At 42.6% G+C, this 20,575-nt stretch overlaps 2 protein-coding genes across 2 annotated transcripts in view; both read left to right on the forward strand.

The window, feature by feature from the left end:
* The first annotated feature begins 1,783 nt into the window (after positions 1-1,783).
* On the forward strand, positions 1,784-11,750 carry LOC106607827 (feline leukemia virus subgroup C receptor-related protein 1). The gene is made up of 10 exons (XM_014205218.2): positions 1,784-2,659; positions 2,837-2,981; positions 3,374-3,514; positions 4,094-4,161; positions 6,067-6,170; positions 6,914-7,024; positions 7,455-7,560; positions 7,895-8,006; positions 8,237-8,304; positions 8,839-11,750. Exons 1-10 carry the CDS (start codon positions 1,997-1,999, stop codon positions 8,923-8,925), a joined length of 1,605 nt encoding a protein of 534 aa, XP_014060693.1. The 5' UTR covers positions 1,784-1,996; the 3' UTR covers positions 8,926-11,750.
* A 773-nt stretch (positions 11,751-12,523) lies between these two features.
* Positions 12,524-20,575, forward strand: part of LOC106607828 (tubulinyl-Tyr carboxypeptidase 2) — a 50,013-nt gene continuing 41,961 nt past the window's right edge. Inside the window, exons 1-2 of the mRNA XM_045720831.1 lie at positions 12,524-12,824; positions 13,050-13,500. Coding sequence (XP_045576787.1) covers positions 13,183-13,500 — 318 coding nt within the window. The 5' untranslated portion in view covers positions 12,524-12,824; positions 13,050-13,182. The remainder of the gene's footprint in view (positions 12,825-13,049; positions 13,501-20,575) is intronic.

Raw genomic sequence — 20,575 nt, forward strand, 5'->3', positions numbered from 1 at the left:
AAAAGTAGCGAGGCTACATACAGACACCGGTTAGTCAGGCTGATTGAGGTGGTATGTACATGTAGATATGGATAAATTGACTATGCATATATGATGAACAGAGAGCCGCAGTAGCGTAAAAGAGGGGTTGGCGGGTGGTGGGTGGCGGGACACAATGCAGATAGCCCGGTTAGCTAATGTGCGGAAGCACTGGTTGGTCGGCCGAATTGAGGTAGTATGTACATGAATGTATAGTTAAAGTGACTATTCATATATGATAAACAGAGAGTAGCAGCAGCGTAAAAAGAGGGGGGGGGTACACAATGCAAATAGTCCGGGTAGCCAATTGATTACCTGTTCAGGAGTCTTATGGCTTGGGGTTAAAAATAGTTGAGAAACCTTTTTTGTTATAGACTTGGCACTCCGGTACCGCTTGCCATGCGGTAGTAGAGAGAACAGTCTATGACTGGGGTGGCTGGGGTCTTTGACAATTTTTAGGGCCTTCCTCTTACACGGCCTGGTGTAGAGGTCCTGGATGGCAGGCAGCTTAGCCCCAGTGATGGACTGGGCCGTACGCACTACCCTCTGTAGTGCCTTGCGGTCAGAGGCCGAGCAATTGCCATACCAGGCAGTGATGCAACAAGTCAGGATGCTCTCGATGTTGCAGCTGTAGAACCTTTCGAGGATTATGGGGTATTGTGTGTTGATTGATGAGGGAAAAAAACTATTGAAACCATTTTAGAATACGTCTGTAAAGTAACAAAATGTGGAAAGAGTCAAGGGGTCTGAATACTTTCAGAATGCACTGTATTTTGTTTTTTACATTGTTAGCAAACTGATATGTGACACAAATGAATGCCAAAATAACATGCAAAACAGGACAAATATATATATTTTAGCTACACAGGTGGGGCTAAAACAGCTGGGGTTCTGCCCCACCTGCCCTGAATGATGGGTCGCCACTGCACTATAGCAAATAGCAGCCAAATTATGTGGTGTATAATGAGGTGTTATAATGAGCGCTTTTTTCCCTTCTAGCCCTGCTGCGGCTTCCATGGATTTAGAAACCTGAGAATTTCGCGCAACAAAGCTAACTGTGACATCGCACAGATCCAATTAAATTACTAAATTATTATAATTCCTAATGATATGGTGGAACTGAGTTACGGGTGCCAGTGGCTCTTGAAAAGTAACCTTTTTAAAACGGGTAAATCTGAGGATGAGTTGAAGACCCGCGTTTTCAAATGCGTCAATATGCCCTGGCCTAATAAAAGTGTAACATCCCATCTATAAATCTATTGTAGCTATTAAGGCCTACAATTAACTGAGCAAATATCATTTTTAGGCCTGTCATTGAAGTGGATGATTTCATTTCACATTGTCTAAACGTTAGCTTTCTAGTGCGAGTGTCCAATAGGCTAGGCAGGCCGACTGGATTAAACTGAGATTCGGATTAGGGAGAGATAATTGAGGAGACCATGTGTCACTAACGAACGATACCACCTTTGAACAACCTCAATGCCAATCTGGAAATTATGCAGTTTATTTGAATAACAGCAAATTATTATCACAATCTTTTTTCTTCATCTACCATGCATAGAGGCCGGTGCGCACTTGTTTCGTTCACATATTTGGGACTGGTTGGAGATCATAACCGTACTGTAGAGTTAGAGCTACTACAACACCGTCCCTCCGGAGAGCCCTCCAAATCCTGCATTTTGATTGGTCGGAGTCATCATCGGAAGGCCTCCATGTGTGAGTTGTGTGATGTAAATGCACCCTGCCCCCATCCTCTGCGCATCCACTAAGCGCCACCGATATAGGCTACCATGCGAAAGAAGGCGCTTTATATGAGAGCAAATAATACAGATAGCCAACAACATTTTAAAAGGTATTTTTCTAAACGGTATGAATAGTTGTTGTATTACCTACTAACTGAATGTTGGCTCTGCCCTATTTTGTGTAAACGTTTTTCCTGACTATAAGGTAAAAAGATAAGCAACGTCGGCCCAGCATCATGGTGGCTGGCGAGTTAGTCCAGGAGCATTTGCGGCTTGACAACGCATCTGAAATAGACATCAAGACGCCGATGCATAACGGAGCAGTCCCAACTGGGGATCAGTACTCCGACCTAACGAATGGAGCGGCACATCTGACAGAACTGGACTCGAAGGCGTTGGAACAGGAGATGCCTCCAGATGAGAAACAGGCTATGCTTCCTGGAGATGAAAAATGTATCGAAACTAAGCTCTTTTGGAGAAGATTCGCCGTTTTAGCTGTGTTCAGCCTCTACTCCCTCGTCAACGCATTTCAATGGATCCAGTACAGCATCATCACCAACATTTTCGCCCACTTCTACAATGTATCCAACGACAAGATCGATTGGCTGTCAATTGTATACATGGTGGCGTATGTGCCTTTGATCTTCCCCGCAACATGGTTACTGGATAAAAAAGGACTGAAATTGACAGCCCTCATGGGCGCGGGTTTGAACTGCGTCGGTGCGTGGGTGAAATGCGCCAGCGTCCGGCCCGATCTTTTCGGTGTAACAGTGACTGCACAGATAATATGTTCCGTAGCCCAAGTCTTCATCCTCGGGCTGCCCTCTAGGATTGCATCAGTGTGGTTTGGCCCGAAGGAGGTGTCTACCGCATGTGCAACAGCCGTTCTAGGTAACCAGGTGTGTAGGCCTATTGAGTCATGTGATGGGGGGCTTTTAGTGAATCCTTTAGCCTAATCACATTGTAAACGTTACAGGCTAACGCTGTGTACATGTTTTACTGCTGTATAAAAATGACATTTCTGTATTTTGATGGAGTATGTGTGACATTGATGAATTTGTCTGATCACTCTTTAGCTGGGCACTGCTATTGGCTTCCTGCTTCCCCCTGTCCTGGTCCCCAACACTGTGGAAGACAAGGAGTTGATGGGACACAACATCAGCGTTATGTTTTATGGGACGGCTGTAGTCTCCACTGCTCTGTTCATCTTGACTGTAATTGGTAATTAAGTTGAGACAAGCCTTGTGATGCCATCTGGATTGGTACTCTGCAGAAATGCACCCGATGGATAGCACATCATAGTCACTGTAGCAACTAACTCCATAGGTCCAGACGACTGCACTTATATTTTCCACAGGCTACGGATACCATACGAACATACCAACCATTCAAACATACCACTGTAAACCAGGATTGCATAGGAGTCATTGCAGTCATATGCTACTGAGAGCTTTTGAAGCAAGAAAGAGAGAAACACTTGTCCATTATGTTGTAAAGCTGCAAACACAGAGTGTTAGTGTTGACTATGCCACTTCTCTCCTAGGCATAAAATACAGACCCCCACTACTTTCCAGCCAAATGTGTTGATGTTGTCTGTGTCTCTTTTCTCCTAGTCATGGAAGACAGACCCCCACTACCTCCCAGCCAAGCTCAGGCTGTCCTACCTGACTGTGCTCCTGAAGACTACTCCTACCGACAGTCCATCATCAACCTGTTCAAGAACAAACCTTTCATCCTACTGCTCATCAGTTATGGTGAGACACCTGACTTATAATCTTCCCTTATCTTACACCTTATCTTGTAACTACACTATAACTATGGTATTACTACTGTATTACAGGCAGTAACCTAAAGCTTCTTAAAAGTTATGGTGAGACACCTGACTACTTGCCAGTAGCCTGGACTCAGGTCTGTGCTTTAGCTAACTCATCTGTTGTGTTTGTTGTCATTGCAAAGTTTATGACATGACAATGACATTTTGAGGTGTTGACCAAAGCACACACAGATCTGGCGCCAGGCCAGTTATCCAGTGTGCTGTCCTTCACAGTCTCCTGTTATAGCATTCTGTCCATTCCACTGATTGTTTCCTGGGGATAGTTGTTCATTATGAGATCCATCTGTCTTTAACCCCATACACCCCAAGGCAGGCAGACTGACTGCCCAGTCAGTGCTCAGTCCGGTTATATACACTCAGTTTAGCTAATCCTTTCTTGAATTTGAGTTTCTTTTGTTGGTGTTCAGTTAAATTTCATGGTTTTGTGTGTACTATACAGATTATTGAAGTTTATCACTATGTCGGGATAAAACAGTAAAATAAATACATTTTCTTTTAGGTATCATGACTGGTTCTTTCTACTCTGTGTCAACACTTCTCAATCAGATGATTATGGCTTGTTACGAGGTAAGTGGAGTACAACATGTGTGTTCCAATTACTGAAAATCAAGATTATTTGATAGGTTGATTACTACATGCATAGCTAGATCAAACACAAGCTCTGGAACTGCACAAAAGTGAAAGACTTGAAGCAAAAGGCTTTCTCTGTAAACAGATGGAGTTAAATGAGAGCTCAGACCATGACAGGGCACGAATCCATTGTGTCCTGTTTGTAGTTCATAACCACTTTTCATGCATGCCTGCTACCCTTGGAGGAGAGAGACAGTCAGGGTTGGTTGAAAGACTGAAAGACCAGCAACATTCCGTGAACTCTAGTAGCAGCCTCCTCTCACTGTAAAATGTCAAATGACGTAAACATCACTTTCCCACCTGACTTTCCATAAATCCCTGAACTGTACCCCCTAAACCGATAGACCATGTGACCAGCTTTAAGGTTATACATGCATCCAGCTTGGCTGTCGAAACGTTGGTTATTAAATTATTGCATCTGAGCTCCTAGAGCGTGCGGCTCTCCTTTTCTTTCTAAAGTATACATGCATCCAGGCCATATTTTGTCTGGAGTCCCCTTGAGCCTTCAGTTTTAGCTAGTTTTAGCATGCGAGGTGTGTATGTGATTTACTTTTGAATGCGTTGTTTTGAATTATAATGACCCAACTGAAGCCGGGTGGCTGGGTTGTCTGCTTTAACGCCTATCTCAGTGAGAAAGGGTCTCTATTTTTGCGTTTTATCGCAGGCGCTGTAGTCACACACAAAAACAATACAAATGTTGTCATTATTAACTTTTCTTTAGAGCTCATTTGAACTGGAAGAGGTAGCTAAGGGTTGAGGCGTTACCATACATGCTAAATTAGACCAATTCATCCATGTATGGAAACCGAACATCACTATCAGCAAAGATGATTGGAGTTATGGACTATCCTGCTAGCATATAGTCACTGTTCTGCCTGTCCTGTCCTTTCCATTCGCCTATGTCTGCTTGCTCTGCCTGCCCGCTTCTGGTGAGTTTTTCCGCTTTAGCCATGTTAGTCCAAGAGCCACCCATCAAACATATAGATAATGTTATGAACAGGAACACTGTCTCATTCAGAACGTGTAAAACCGCAATCTTTAATCAAAGTTACTATATTTAGCATCAAAATCACAGCACATCTTGGGTAATTTCCCTAGCAATGTTCTGACGTTGCCATTTTTCACCTTGGTTACTTTTGCTGCACACTGGCACACAGAACAGAGAACTATTTGTCCGTTCGGTGTTCGCCCTTGCATAAGCTCAAGCAACACTTTACCCGTCCTTCACTGATCCAGATGAACCCTGAAATAAGGAAATACATTTTAACCGTGTGCATTGGTTTTCTGAGTTAATAGAAGTCGCTTTGGCAGATGTATTTAGCCTACAAGGCCATCATTGCTTTGTTTTTCCTGCTAGCTAATACAGCTCACAAAACATTCAAGGTGCCGACAGCTACATAAAGCGCTGGTTTGGCATCTGAGAAAAACTCATTTAGCACGTTTCAACAACTTCTAATCTTTTATTGTTTTGGGATTCCTCTGGCCCGATAAATATGTTGCTTTCTGTAAGCATGAACAGCGTAACATGTGTGACATGTCAACCTCATAATGTTGCTGGGAGAAATTACCCAAAATGCGCTATGATTTCGAAATTGTACCTTTGATTCATAATATTGAACTAATGTTAAACTTTTACAAGTCTTGAAGCACAGTGTTCATATTCAAAAAGCTATCTATGTATGTTAAAACTTTGCCGTTTTGTTTCCTGGGTCACGGAATGGCTTTTCTGATGGGTGGTGGCCCTTTTTTGGTGGGTGGCCCTTCATGCAAATATGATAGTGTGACACATGTCCCTGGAAAAGCCTTCTGTACCCTCCACTAACATCAACCTCCTCACCCCAGAACCAGGAGCTGAATGCAGGCAGGATTGGCCTGACCCTGGTGGTGGCTGGAATGGTGGGCTCCATCATCTGTGGACTGTGGCTGGACCACACCAAAACCTACAAGTAGGTACCGTCCCCAAGCCCAACTGCCAGTGACATAAATCACTACATTCTTCAGTGACACAGTCATTAAACTATGTTGCACAAGATGCAGTTGTGACTTGCAGAAGGCAGTTACAGTATGTCTATTAAAAACATTACGGTTATTTCTGAAGACTTTGTGCACTGCGGTGGCTTTTTTGTGGACATACAGTACTCTGCGGTTACTAGAAAGGGAAGTGTTGTAAAGACAAACTCTGAAGTGTATGAGTTTTAACTCATCCTTTAGATAAGCAGCCTGCTGTACATTCCAAAAAGGATGTCCTGCCAGTTCAGATCCAATTAACACAGGTTTGTAGTAACATTCTCTTAATGCAAGTCAGTTTGACTAATCAGATTTAGGGAGATTTCTCACATGACTGAGCATTCTCATTTGCTCTGAAAGTCACCGCCTGCTTAACTTATTATCCTCTGGAGAAGTGTGATGTGTTCTGATATGCTATTCATACAGGTGCTGGGTTGGGTATGAAACCAATGGTTAGAATCAGTGACATTTTAGCAAGCAATGAAGTAATTCATAATAAAGTCAACTTATATAGGCTATGTACAGTAAGTCCCCGATACATAGAGAGAATGATGAAGGTGGGAGTGACGTTGTACATTTTCCCTGCCCATGACACCGGCCTTTTTCCTATTCAATTGTGAGCCTCTGTATAGAACATCCACTTTTACTCCCAACGATGTTCTGTCCTGTGCTTGTTCTTCAGAATGACCACTCTGATAGTCTACATCCTGTCTTTCATTGGTATGGTGCTGTTCAGCTTCACTCTGAACCTCAACAGTATCTACCTGGTATTCTTCACTGCTGGGGTGCTGGGGTAAGATAACTCTTCTTTGTATTTTTTTATTATTTCACCTTTATTTATACAGGTAAGTCAATTAAGAACACGTTCTTATTTACAATGACGACCTGGTTTGTTCTAAAATTGTAAATAAGTTCTTGAAATGATCATTAAGAAGTAATATAGTTATAATTGCCAATGTTGCACATTGTGTCAACATGAAGATCTAGTGAACGGTATGGCGTTAAAAAAACAGGCACCTTCTTTTCTTGCCGTTGCTTATTTTGTCATCAGTTCCTCTTGCTCTTGTATGTTTTGAAGGTAAACAGTCACACACACAATGTCACTTTATTACCTATGTAGCGGCCAGAGGCTATGTTCAACCAAAACAACGGCATCAAGATAAAGCAGTCTGTTTTTCCTGAGGGCAGCCATGGTTCACTGATATGATTTTGTCATTCTGTAGGTTCTTCATGACAGGTTACCTTCCTCTTGGCTTTGAATTTGGGGTTGAAATTACATATCCTGAATCGGAAGGGACATCCTCTGGTCTCCTTAATGCTTTTGCACAGGTAAGCCCCAAACACGTGCTAACAATCACAAGTCTTTTTCATTGTTTGTGGAACCATGTGTGACTGCCTCCAGAGATTTGTGCATTCTCATACAACACAAAATGTGTCCTCCTCTTAACAGGATATTGTGTAACCTTACCCTAACCACACCCATTTTCAAACAAGTATATATCCACACAGTGTATACTTTCTATTCTGATTCTTCATACAGGTTAAGCTTCTTTGCCAAGTGGGAAGTCAATCTGTTTAGCCAGTTAGTATGATGCTTGTATACCCTTGAGACAATACAGGTGTACAATGTTTTTCTCACTCTCATATCACCTTCTTCCCTCAGATCTTTGGGATTCTTTTTACTTTGATCCAGGGGAAACTGACAACAGACTATACACCCCTGGCTGGGAACCTGTTTCTCTGTGTCTGGATCTTCCTGGGTATCTTTCTTACAGGTCGGTTGGCTCACTGCTCTGATTTTGTTCTGTACTCATGGGTTCTGCTCTGTTCTGTGGAGTATGGATGTCTCCCATATGATTCACCTTCTGCTATGAAAACTGAAACAGACTGAGAATACAATATAACACAATAAAATACATAACAATACTACGTTGACTACGCCACACATGTCTATGTTTATATATTGTTTGAGGCTCTCTTAATTACTTTCTCTTGTTTGTTTCAGCCTTCATAAAATCAGAACTGAAAAGGAACAATGTCAACATGGGCATTGACAGCAAAACTCTTCAAGCAGTAAGTCACGTTCTCTCCCTTTCCCTCAGAGAGATTTTCTCTCTTCTTTTTTCTTTCTGCTGAAAGGTCACCCTCCTCTCAATCACTTGTGACCTTTTCCTTGAATGATGTATCACACGCAGAGGTCAGGTCACTAGTCTGCTTGTTCTTTCACATTGACAGCTATTTTGAAGCTGTCTCATATGTCATGAGATTGCCCACATCAAGACCCAGGTAAACATCAAAAGACAGAACAGTCTTTCTGCCGGCCTCGTCCAATGTGAATCTGTATCATGCAGAGAGCAGAGTGAAAGAAAATAAAACATTTTAATCAATGTATTTTCAATGCATTATTTGAAATAGTCTTCAGGCAGTTGAGATACCCTATGACGTTAGAATTTGGCTATGTGATTATGCACCCCACTGTGTTGGTTTAATGAACAGTGATTTGGCTTATGCCATTGTTACTAGCCACTTGAGTGATGAGAGGACTCGTCTCATGAAAGGACTATGTAAGACTTTAATTAAAGAGATCTTCCTCTCTCCTTGTCTTAGGTCACTACTAAGTGCCTATCAGACAAGCCAACCAATGGCGCCAAGATGGAAACTTCAGTCAGCTTTTCCCAGGAGACCTCACTGTAACCCAAATAGGTCGCTTAACAATCTACTGAACATTTCGGAGGCCTACAGCGCATTCAACAAAGTTTCCTGAGGTTACTTGAAATCTCCCTTTTCTCTTGATTGTATCTTGTAATGTGTTATTATGATAATGTTTTTACTGTAGTGGTTTTAGCTGAGCCATGATTTGTTTACAGACAGGTAAACTATAAGCACTCAACTACACCTTTCAGACTTCCCATAGTCCCCCTGCTTCTTCTGCTTGATGATCCACTACTGTCTCTACAATCACCATCATCTCTGGTTCATGAAGTGGTGCTTATTTAAACCTATTTAAGTCATTATACAGAACCGCACGGGAGCATAGAATGTAGGATCTCTGACCTGCCTTGGCCTGTGAGGATGATCATTGTTACTTGTCTTGAGATTTAAGCCATTCATACAAATATGGACCAAATATGACACACAAGGTGCACAAGGCATATGGCAAATGTGCAACATGCACAATCTACTTTTCAGTATATTACTTACATGAATGTGTTAAAACATTGATACGTTTGTTGAATACATGGCACAGATAATTGTTCTGCCGAGATTGGTCGCTAATGGTATAGCAGCGCCACCTAGAGGGATATTGTGGAAATACTAAGAATGCTGTGTGGATGATGAAGCACAAACAGGAGTCATAATGACTGCAGCATCACAATTCAAACATCTCCAAACCTTCACAGGAGCTTATATAGGTCACTCTGTGTCTTTAAGCACTATGCACAGTAGCCATCTCCCAGCACATTTCTCAACCACTGTATTGGCTCTTGTATTTCCTTTGTTTTAACAGGAATAATTCCTCTCATCCAATCATTAATCAGAAGATCCAATCCATAGGCGTTTATATGTTATCCTGCTTCCTGCAGGATATGTGCTTATAATTATTCATATTTCAGTGTCAGAGCGAATGTTATTATTTAGCTACTTATGACTAGACATTTTTTTATTTGGTTGACGGATGTTTTCCTTTTCTAGCATTTTACTTAGTTCTGAATAATGAAGAAGTACCATTTCTGTATGGACATTCATAACATTTCATTGCTTTTTTCTAATTTTGATAGTGAACTTATTACATTTTCTATAGCAATGTAGTTATGTCTCAATTATTTATTTATCTTACTTAAAATGTATTCCATTTACCAAGCACTTGGTATTTCAAAGACCACTGAAGTTAATAATGTTATTAAATGTAATCCTTGCATAGACACTCATTCTTATTTGTCCCCAATTAAGAATGAGTACATCCAAACTGAACTAATTATATACACTATGTACACTGCATCGCCAAAAGTATGTAGACACCTGCTCGTCAAACATCTCATTCCAAAATCATGGGCATTAATATGGAGTTGGTCCCCCCTTTGCTGCTATAACAGCCTCCACTCTTCTGGGAAGGCTTTCCAGTAGATGTTGGATCATTGCTGCCGGGACATGCTTCCATTCAGCCACAAGAGCATTAGTGAGTTGGGCGATTACGCCTGGCTCTCAGTCGAAGTTCCAATTCATCCCAAAGGTGTTCGATCGGGTTGAGGTCAGGTCTCTCTGCAGGCCAGTAAAGTTCTTTGATACCGATCTCAACAAACCATTTCTGTATGGACCTCACTTTGTGCACGGGGGCATTGTCATGCTGAAACAGAAAAGGGCCTTCCCCAAACTGTTGCCCCAAAGTTGGAATCACAGAATCGACTAGAATGTCATTTTATGCTGTAGCGTTAAGAGTTCCATTCACTGGAACTAAGGGGCCTAGTCCCAACCATAAAATGCAGCCCCAGACCATTATTTCTCCTCCACCAAGTGGAAACCTATTTCATGAAGCTCCCGACAGACAGTTCTTGTGCTGACGTTGCTTCCAGAGGCAGTTTGGAACTCTGTAGTAAGTGTTGAGACCGAGGACAGATGATTTTTACGTGCCACGCACTTCAGCACTCGGCGGTCCCATTCTGTGAGCTTCTGTGGCCTACCAATTCCGCGGCTAAGCTGTTGTTGCTCCTAGACGTTTCCACTTCACAATAACAGCACTTACAGTTGACCGGGGCAGCTCTAGCAGGGCAGAAATTTGGACGAACTGACTTGTTGGAAAGGTGGCATCCTATGATGGTGCCACGTTGAAAGTCACTGAGCTCTTCAGTAAGGCCATTCTACTGCCAATGTTTGTCTATGGAGATTGCATGGCTGTGTACTCGATTTTATACACCTTTTCAGCAACGGGTGTCGCTGAAATAGCCAATTCCACTAATTTGAAGCAGTGTCCACATACTTTTGGTTATGTAGTGTATGTGCAATACACCATATGGTAGCCTGGCGGTTAGAGTGTTGGGTCAGTAACCGAAAGGTTGCTGGTTCGAATACCCAAGCCGACAAGGTAGAACATCCATCAATGTGCAATTGAGCAATGCACGTAACCCTACTCCAGGGGTGCTGTGCTACTATGGCTGACCTTGTAAAACCACACATTTTACTACACCTATCTGGTGTATGTGACAATAAACCATATATTATTATATGGCTTTGACACGCCGCTATCTAAAGGCTCTTGACAGCCTGATTATAATTTAGCAATGTAATCCACAGTATAGTCAGTGCCAACACTGTTACACTGCAGCTGCTATATAATGTGTATGATGTTGCACAATTCCTTCAAAGTGCCCCAGAGTGTACTGTAAAACTAAGGTGTTTGTATTGCTTATGTTTTTTGTCCTTTTTGAGTTTTGTCTGTGGAAAGGGGCCACATGGATACTTGCTTATCTGCAGATAATGTCAATTGAAAGTGAAAACAATAAAATAAAATTATTTTCCGCTCAGTATTGTCAGTGGTTGTTGTTATTTTGCATCTTTTTTATTACTTGGACTCAATGAGGTGGTTACAGAAGAGTTGTAGTAATGACTTAGACATTGTAACAACGGTTTCCTCATGTGGTGACCAATATGCAACTACATTTAATAAGCATACTGTATTCTAATAAATTGATGGTCCAACAAATTATGTTTTTGTGTGACAGTATCATAAGTGATTGAAATGCTAGCACTAGGTTTTCCCAATACTGGAAAACGTGTAGAGAAAGTTAGAAAACCCAATTAGAATTGGCTGACATTGTCCAGAATAGGCGCATATTTGACCAACTAGCCTGTTACTGAAGTGCATATTCTCACATTTCTAAACAAGTAGGCCTATCCTTGATATCCCGCTAGGGTAGGCTATTTTGATACATAAATAAAATGTCCTCCTATCACTTAACAATATTTATTGGTTCTATGCATTAACAATCAAGCCTTTGATCATCTTGGACAATATGTAAATATGTCCATAAGTTTACTTTCTGAATAGCCACTGACTATTTCACGTCCGACACCAACTGGTTACCTTGAATCAGTGTGAAGTTGTTACATCGTAACAACCTTTATGACAGTACGACTTTAAAAGTGTAGACCAGTGGTCAGAATTTTTTTCTCCCATTTGTTGCAAATTTCACTTGTTGACGCCCTCATCCGCTTTCGCCACCAATCACAGCAAGGGACAGGTTCCTTATTTAGTATGAAGTCTACTTAAGTCCGCCTCTCTTTGTTGCTACACCCAATGAAATAATTTAGAACGCGGCTGGCTACCGGGGTTACTATAGACAGAACAACATAGTGACATCATTTAAGCAAAAGATTAACCATGTGATGGATGACTAAATTACCAAAGAGGAGTTTTCATCATGAGGACAAAGCTTTCGAATAGCCTACTCGATATTGGGGAAATATGTAGACTACGAACGGATCGGAATGCATTGCAGAGGTTGTCTCAAGCTGTGGGGGTCATACGTTCCAGCAGTGTTCTGAGCAAAGGATGACGTTAAAGAGGAGCGAGCCAAACCGTGAATATTCTACTACGGGTAACCAGCCAACTACATTGTTATGAATGGTCCACACACTATGCGGTATTTAAGTAGGCTATGCTTTGCGGTTTGATTACTTGGTGGCATCTTTCAGCCTTTTTAATGGGTAAAGATTATGCTTAGCTGAATATGAAATGCATATTTTTTTCTGGTGCATTTCTACCTAAAAAGCTTGACATATGCGATTTTTTTTCTTCATTTCGTTTATTTGAGTGATTGCAGTATCCGTTATCTGGACGTACGGGAGTGGATATTGGTACAGCAACATGTTATAGGAAGCCTGGGTTATTGACAAAAACAAGTAGAATCAAATACGGGCTGCCATCTGCAGGGACCCCCACTTTTGAATTGAACGATGACTGGACCCAACGCCACTAGCACTTGTTCATCTGCAGCTAAGATGGGGAGGCACCGATCCAAAAGTACCAGTGGCAGTACGTACTGCAACTCGAGCCCGGGTGCTGAATTTGCCACCCTTAGCACCCCCAACAACGCTGGACGTTCGTCGGGAGAAGAAGATGAGAAAGATGGGGGTGTGCTCTTTTACGTGAACAGAACTGGTTTTCCCATTGAGGGTGTCACTTGGGAGAGGATGTGGACTCATGTAGCCAAAGTACACCCCGATGGACAAGACATGGTCAGCAAGATAAGGAATGCTGCATACCTTCCCAAAGTAAGTATAGCCTCAAAGCTAGACAGATAAGCAGTGATATTGTCACAAAAATATTGTGCAATTACCATGTAATAACCAACACTGACATATGCTTCAAATTGCAATTCACCAAAATAATTTGCAATTCCATCCATGCAAAGAATCCATCAAATCACATGCACCGAGTACAACAGGTGTAGACCTTACAGTGAATTGCTTACTTACAAGCCCTTAACCAACAATGCAGTTTTAAGAAAATATCTCAAAAAAGTTAGAAATAAAAGTAACAAATAATTAAAGAGCAGCAGTACAATAACAATAGCGAGGCTATATACAGGGGATACCGGTACAGAGTCAATGTGCAGGGACACCGGTTAGCCAAGGTAATTGAGGTAATCTGTACATGTAGGTAGAGTTATTAAAGTGACTATGCATTGATAATAACAGAGAGTAGCGTTCACAGGACCATAACAGGATGAGTTGAAGGTTTCCTCCTGAAAGTCTTTCCTGATTATCCTGTTGAGGAATGAAGCATTAAGGCATGCAGACTATTTCAGCCTGCCCTGGCATCCAACAGGACACTACAGTCAATTCATCAGAGGCCAGACATAACTGAGACTGAGTGTCACCAAGCAGGGATCAGTGTTGAGAGCCTCTTTCTCTGTCACTGGTGGGAGTGGGACTGTGCTGAGAAAGGAGACTCTGGAGCATTACTAATTTGTATGCCGGCAATTAGTGCATGTGATGGCAAATCCCAAGCTCATGGCACACTGTCAGCGATATAAAGCATATGACAACAATGCACACAGGAATCTTTGTAATTGCCACGGTCTGTGTCCATTCTTGGTGCTTGCTTCTGCGCTAGTTGTTGGAGCTATGACCAGGGGCTGCTTTGGTGCTGCATCATCAAGGGACAGTGTGAAACTTGCTTTTATGTTCAGTGTCTTATGAACTACCCTTTGGCAGTCCACAATAACAGTAACCTGTAGGCCTGGTCAGTCCTGTGGGATTTCACTCATGCCATTATATATCATTGTCCATCATCTAACCCTCTCCACTCAATAATAAACCAACACAAACACTATCTATAGTCTATGCCTTTGTGAATAGGTGAATGGTAGTTGTGTTCTGCATTCTTACGCAATACTAGGCGGTAACCTAACATTGTTTTGAGAAACACAAATGGCCTAAAAAGTGTGAAAGGAGAGTGGAGTCCTGAATATCCCAGAAGTAACAGTGACCTATATTGAGGCCTGCTTGACCAGCCTGTGATCTCCAGGTGCAGCCGTTGGGCTAGCTAACTCATCAAACAGACTGGGCAGTGTTACAGGCAGCTCAGGGATAACCTCAAGGCCAGTGTCTCGGTGACTGTGTGGAGGAACGAATGAGCATTGCACTGCTGTCTGTGGAACTCACATATATTCATACAGAGCTATAGGCTACAGAGAGAAACCTGTGAAGTCTCAAGACAGCATCAACCTGCAGCACACTCTGAGGACTGGAGGTGTGATTAAAGCGTGTCTCGTGATCCATTCATTCCTTGCAATTTTTGCAAGGGTTTTCTGTATTTAGCTGTAGTCAGTCATTGTTTTGGAAACTTGATTCATGGCTCCACTGTCACACCTATATGGCACGTTGGTAAGACGTTAGCAGATTTGACTCTCGGTCTCCTGAAATACTGTATTTCTCTATGTTCTGCTCTATTGATATTATGGTAACATTACTATGCCATGTCAGGAATGGTAACACCACTGCATGAGCTCTGTGCCCTTACTTTGTCCTGATTATTTGAAGGGGTTGGTTGTGAGCGAACTAATCCACCATCTCGGATTTGAGTCTAGGATAATCTCTTATGGCATAATTCTTTCCAAAAAGCTTTTAACAGGAAACAAAACAGGCTTTCAGCCCAAAGCCTTCCATTCTGTTTCAAACTTACCTCATGTGCACCTCATTGCATCACAATAGGATTTGGTTAGTCTGAACTGATCTCCAAATGTGGTGCTACTGAATGAAGAATCGTTTCTATATTTGTTTTTATTTCACATGCAGTCCAATGGGAGAAGGTTCAATCTAATGTTTTATGGTACCTTTATGGTAATCACATGAAAACCGCAAGCTATCATGCTCTGAACAGGCCTAGTCTCTGACCAATGCCCAATTATCTTCTTGAGAGAGACAGATGCCCAGGGTCTTTGGTGCTGCAGTCACATCTTGGCTGTCGCTATCAGGTTTCAGTGATGTCCCCTGGGGAAGTAAAGTTAGATTAGAGTCACCACGCAGGGGGCGGCCTGTTTGACCCCCACACGACCTCTCTAAAGCTGGGTAACAGACAGACGGGGTGGGGGACGGCTGGACGGAAAGGGAGAAGGTCCCTCTTTGAACTACCTTTTAATTCCCGCGTGTCCACCTGTGAGGAACATATGGTATGGCTACAGAAAGACAGACCACGCATTGTCAGCCTCAGCCTTGCTAAGTAAGGTCACCAGGTGTTAATACTATCCCACTTACTGCAGTGCTGAAATATACATTTCAAAGCTTGTCTCCATTTCCCTCTGCGTAATTGTCCTCTTTTTTTTAATAAGAAGTCTTTCACACCTTTATAATAAGGAATTAAGTTGTGAGTCACACACTCTTCCATCGACTCCGGTAGTTACTCGGAGCTCCGCAGGGCGCCCTCCTCTTCTCCAGATTTGAGAAAAGGAAAGGAAGGAAGATGAGCGGGCAGACAGCTAATTACACAGGGTGAATTGGGAGCAGTGTGTGTTGCGCTCCTGTAAACTCTCTCAACACTAACACTGCATCTAAATGAGAATAGAACTAAAATAAGACACACTTTATAACTCCATGCTTTTATCTTATACAGTACCAGTCAAAAGTTTGGACACACCTACTCATTCCAGGGCTTTTCTTTATTTTTACTATTTTCAACACTGTAGAATAATAGTGAAGACATCAACACTATGAAATAACACATATGGAATCATGTAGTAACCAAAAAAGTCTTAAACAAATCAAAATATATTTTAGATTTTAGATTCTGCAAAGTAGCCACCCTTTTTCTTGATGACAGCTTTGCACACTCTTGGCATTCTCTCAATCAGCTTCATGAGGTAGTCACCTGGAATGCATTTCAATTAACAGGTGTGCCTTGTTAAAAGTTAATTTGTGGAATTTATATCATTAATGCGTTTGAGCCAATCAGTTGTGTTGTGACAAGGTAAGAGTGGTATACAGAAGATAGCCCTATTTGGTAAAATACCAAGTCCATATTATGGCAAGAACAGCTCAAATAAGCAAAGCGAAACGACAGTCCATCATTACTTTAAGACATGAAGGTCAGTCATTACAGAACATTTCAAGAACTTTGAAAGTTTCTTCAAGTGCAGTTGCAAAAACCATCAAGAGCTATGATGAAACTGACTCTCATGAGGACCACCACAGGAAAGGAAGACCCAGAGTTACCTCTGCTGCAGAGGATAAGTTCATTAGAGTTACCAGCCTCAGAAATTTCAGTCCAAATAAATGCATCAGAGTTCAAATAACAGACACATCTCAACATCTACTGTTCAGAGGAGACTGCGTGAATCAGGCCTTCATGGTCAAATTGCTGCAAAGAAACCACTACTAAAGGACACCAATAAGAAGAAGAGACTTGCTTGTCCTTTGGTCTGATGAGTCCAAATTTGAGATTTTTGGTTCCAACTGCTGTGTCTTTGTGAGATGCAGAGTACTGTAGGTGAACAGATTATCTCCGTATGTGTGGTTCCCACCGTGATGCATGGAGGAGGAGGAGTGATGGTGTGGGGGTGCTTTGCTGGTGACACTGTCGTGGCTACCACAGTATTCTGCAGCGATTTGCCCTCCCATCTGTTTTGCTCTTAGTGGAACTATAATTTTGTTTTTCAACAGGACAATGACCCAACACACCTCCAGGCTGTGTAAGGGCTATTTGACCAAGAAGGAGAGTGACGGAGTGCTGCATCAGATGACCTGGCCTTGATAGAATGCCAAGAGCGTGCAAAGCTGTCATCAAGGCAAAGGGTGGCTACTTTGAAGAATCTAAAATCTCAAATAGATTTTGATTTGTTTAACACGTTTTTGGTTACTACATGATTCCATATGTGTTATTTCATAGTTTTGATGTCTTCACTATTTTTCTACGTTGTAGAAAAAATAATACAAATAAAGAAAAACCCTTAAATGAGTAGGTATGTCCAAACTTTGCCTATTCAGACCCCTTGACCTTTTACACATTTTGTTACGTTACAGACTTAAATTACTCATGGGGTATTGTGTTTAGATTGATGAGGGAAAATCTTTTAAATACATTTTAGAGTAAGGCTGTAACAACAAAATGTGGAAAAAGTCAATGGGTCTGAATACCTTCCAATCTACACACAATACCCCATAATGACAAAGCAAAAACCGTTTTTATTCCTTCAAATTTATTAAAAATACAAAACTGAAATATCACATTTACATAAGTAATCAGACCCCTTAGTACTTTGTTGAAGCACCTTTGGCAACGATTACAGCCTCGGGTCTTCTTGAGAATGACGCTACAAGCTTGGCACACCTGTATTTGGGGAGTTTCTCCCATTCTTCTCTACAGATCCTCTCAAGCTCTGTCAGGTTGGATGGGGAATGTCGCTGCACAGCTATTTTCAGGGCTCTCCAGAGATGTTCGATCAGGTTCAAGTTCAGGCTCTGGCTGGGCCACTCAAGGACATTCAGAGACTTGTCCCGAAGCCACTCCTGCGCTGTTTTGGCTGTGTGTTTAGGGTTGTTGTCCTGTGGGAAGGTGAACCTTTGCCCCAGTCTGAGGTCTTGAGCGCTCTGGAGCAGGTTTTCATCAAGGATCTATCTGTACTTTGCTCCGTTTATCTTTCCCTCAATCCTGACTATTCTCCCAGTCCCTGTCGCTGAAAAACATCCCCACAGCATGATGTTCCCACCACCATGCTTCACCTTAGGGATGGTGCCAGGTTTCCTCCAGACGTGATGCTTGGCATTTAGGCCAAAGATGTCAATCTTGGTTTCATCAGACCTTTTGGCAAACACCAAGCGGGCTGTCATGTGCCTTTTACTGAGGAGTGGCTTCCATCTGGCCACTCTACCATAAAGGCCTGATTGGTGGATGGTGCTGCAGAGATGGTTGTCCTTCTGGAATTGTTTCACATTTCCACAGAGGAACACTGGAGCTCTGTCAGAGTGACCATTGGGTTTCCCTCGATTGCTCAATTTGGCCGGGCAGACAGCTCTAGGAAGAGTCTTGCTGGTTCCAATCTTCTTCCATTTAAGAATGACAGAGGCCACTGTGTTCTTGGGGACCTTCAATTGGTACTCTTCCCAAAATCTGTGCCTCGACACAATCCTGTATCGGAGCTCTATGGACAATTCCTTTGACCTCATGGCTTGGTTTTTGCTCTGACATGCACTGTCAACTGTGGGACCTTATACAGACAGGTGTGTGCCTTTCCAAATCATGGCCAATCAATTGAATTTACCACAGGTGGACTCCAATTAAGTTGTAGAAGCATCTCAAGGATGATCAATGGAAACAGGATGCACCTGAGCTCAACTTCAAGTCTCATAGCAAAGGGTCTGAATAATTATGTAAATAAGTTCTTTCTGTTTTTTATTTTTAATATACTTGCAAGCATTCTAACAACCCGTTTTTGCTTTGTCGTTATGGGGTAATATATGGAGATTGCTGAGGATTTATTTGTTTTTTAATCCATTTTAGAATGAGGCTGAAAAAGTCAAGGGGTCTGAATATAGTCAAGGCACTGTATATAACACACATACAGCTGGAGCAGAGGGCAGCAGCACTGCAGCACCCAATGAGCAGATTAGGGGGTTAAGTTTCTTGCTCAAGGCCTCCCGAGTGGCGCAGTGGTCTAAGGCACTGCATTGCAGTGCTAGCTGTGCCACTAGAGATTCTGGGTTTGAGTACAGGCTCTGTCGCAGCCGGCCGTGACCTGGAGACCCATGGGGCGGCGCCCAATTGGCCCAGCGTTGTCCGGGATAGGGGAGGGTATGGCCGGCAGGGATGTCTTTGTCCCATCGCGCACTAGAGACTCCTGTGGCGGGCGCAGTGCACGCTGACACGGTTGCCAGGTGTACGGTGTTTCCTCCGACACGTTGGTGCGGCTGGCTTCTGGGTTAAGTGGGCGTTGTGTCAAGAGTCAGTGCGGCTTGGTTGGGTTGTGTTTCAGAGGACGCGCGGCTCTGGACCTTCGCCTCTCCTGAGTCCGTATGGGAGTTGCAGCGATGAGACAAGACTGTAAATACTAATTGGATACTACGAAATTGGGGGAGAAAAAGGGCTAAAAATAAAATATAAATAAATAAAAATAATTATTGCCCAAGGGAACATCGGCAGTAGGTGGCACCTGAGATATTTATGCCAGCAACCCTCTGGTTGCCGGCTCACTCCCCCAGCACTGGGATTCTAACCAGCAATGTAAACTTGAGGAAAACACTAGTTGGGGGCAGCGCTTCTCAAACCTCGAGGGTACAGCTGCCGCTACTCAAGTTTACATTGTACTATTTAAGATGGAATCCGCAGTAGAGGAAACAGCGCCACTGTCCACCCCACGGCCGTTCACTGATGTTTTGTTTTGTTGAGAGTCATGTACTGTGGTCATTTTTTTTGCAGTACATGTACATATTCTGCTGTTCTATCGCACGTGCAATGGTGTCCCCCCCCAAAATACTGTGTTCATTTATTGTTGTAATATTGCAAATGGACTTGGCAGTTTCACCATTAAGGATCCCAGGTTTAAGTATGAATTAAGTTCTTCTTAGACGGTTGTGTTATTACATTTCTATATGTGATGTGGTTGGCTACACTTTGAGGAGATGTCTGATACCAAGCACTAGGAAATCCTTTCCTCAGTCAACACTTATCCTCATCCTCCCATCCCTCCGTTTGCTGTGGAGAGAGAGATAAAGAGAGGGAGAGAATAAGGAAATACCCCTGTACTCCTTCCCTGACCCAGCAGAGTTCTGTTCCATTCCAGGCTCTCTACAGTGGAGATAGGGCTGGCAGGGGGATTGTGTGAGGGATTATTGAGAAATAAGACCCAGCGCA

The sequence above is a fragment of the Salmo salar genome, chromosome ssa06, assembly GCF_905237065.1.
Source record: "Salmo salar chromosome ssa06, Ssal_v3.1, whole genome shotgun sequence".
In the NCBI taxonomy this organism is placed as follows: domain Eukaryota; kingdom Metazoa; phylum Chordata; class Actinopteri; order Salmoniformes; family Salmonidae; genus Salmo; species Salmo salar.

Coding starts and splice junctions, on each gene's coding strand:
- LOC106607827 (XM_014205218.2), top strand. CDS start 1,997: ATGGTGGCTGGCGAGTTAGTCCAGGAGCATTTGCGGCTTGACAACGCA. Junction 3,515..4,093: donor CCTACTGCTCATCAGTTATG/GTGAGACACCTG, acceptor ATTTTCTTTTAG/GTATCATGACTGGTTCTTTC. Junction 4,162..6,066: donor TGATTATGGCTTGTTACGAG/GTAAGTGGAGTA, acceptor TCCTCACCCCAG/AACCAGGAGCTGAATGCAGG.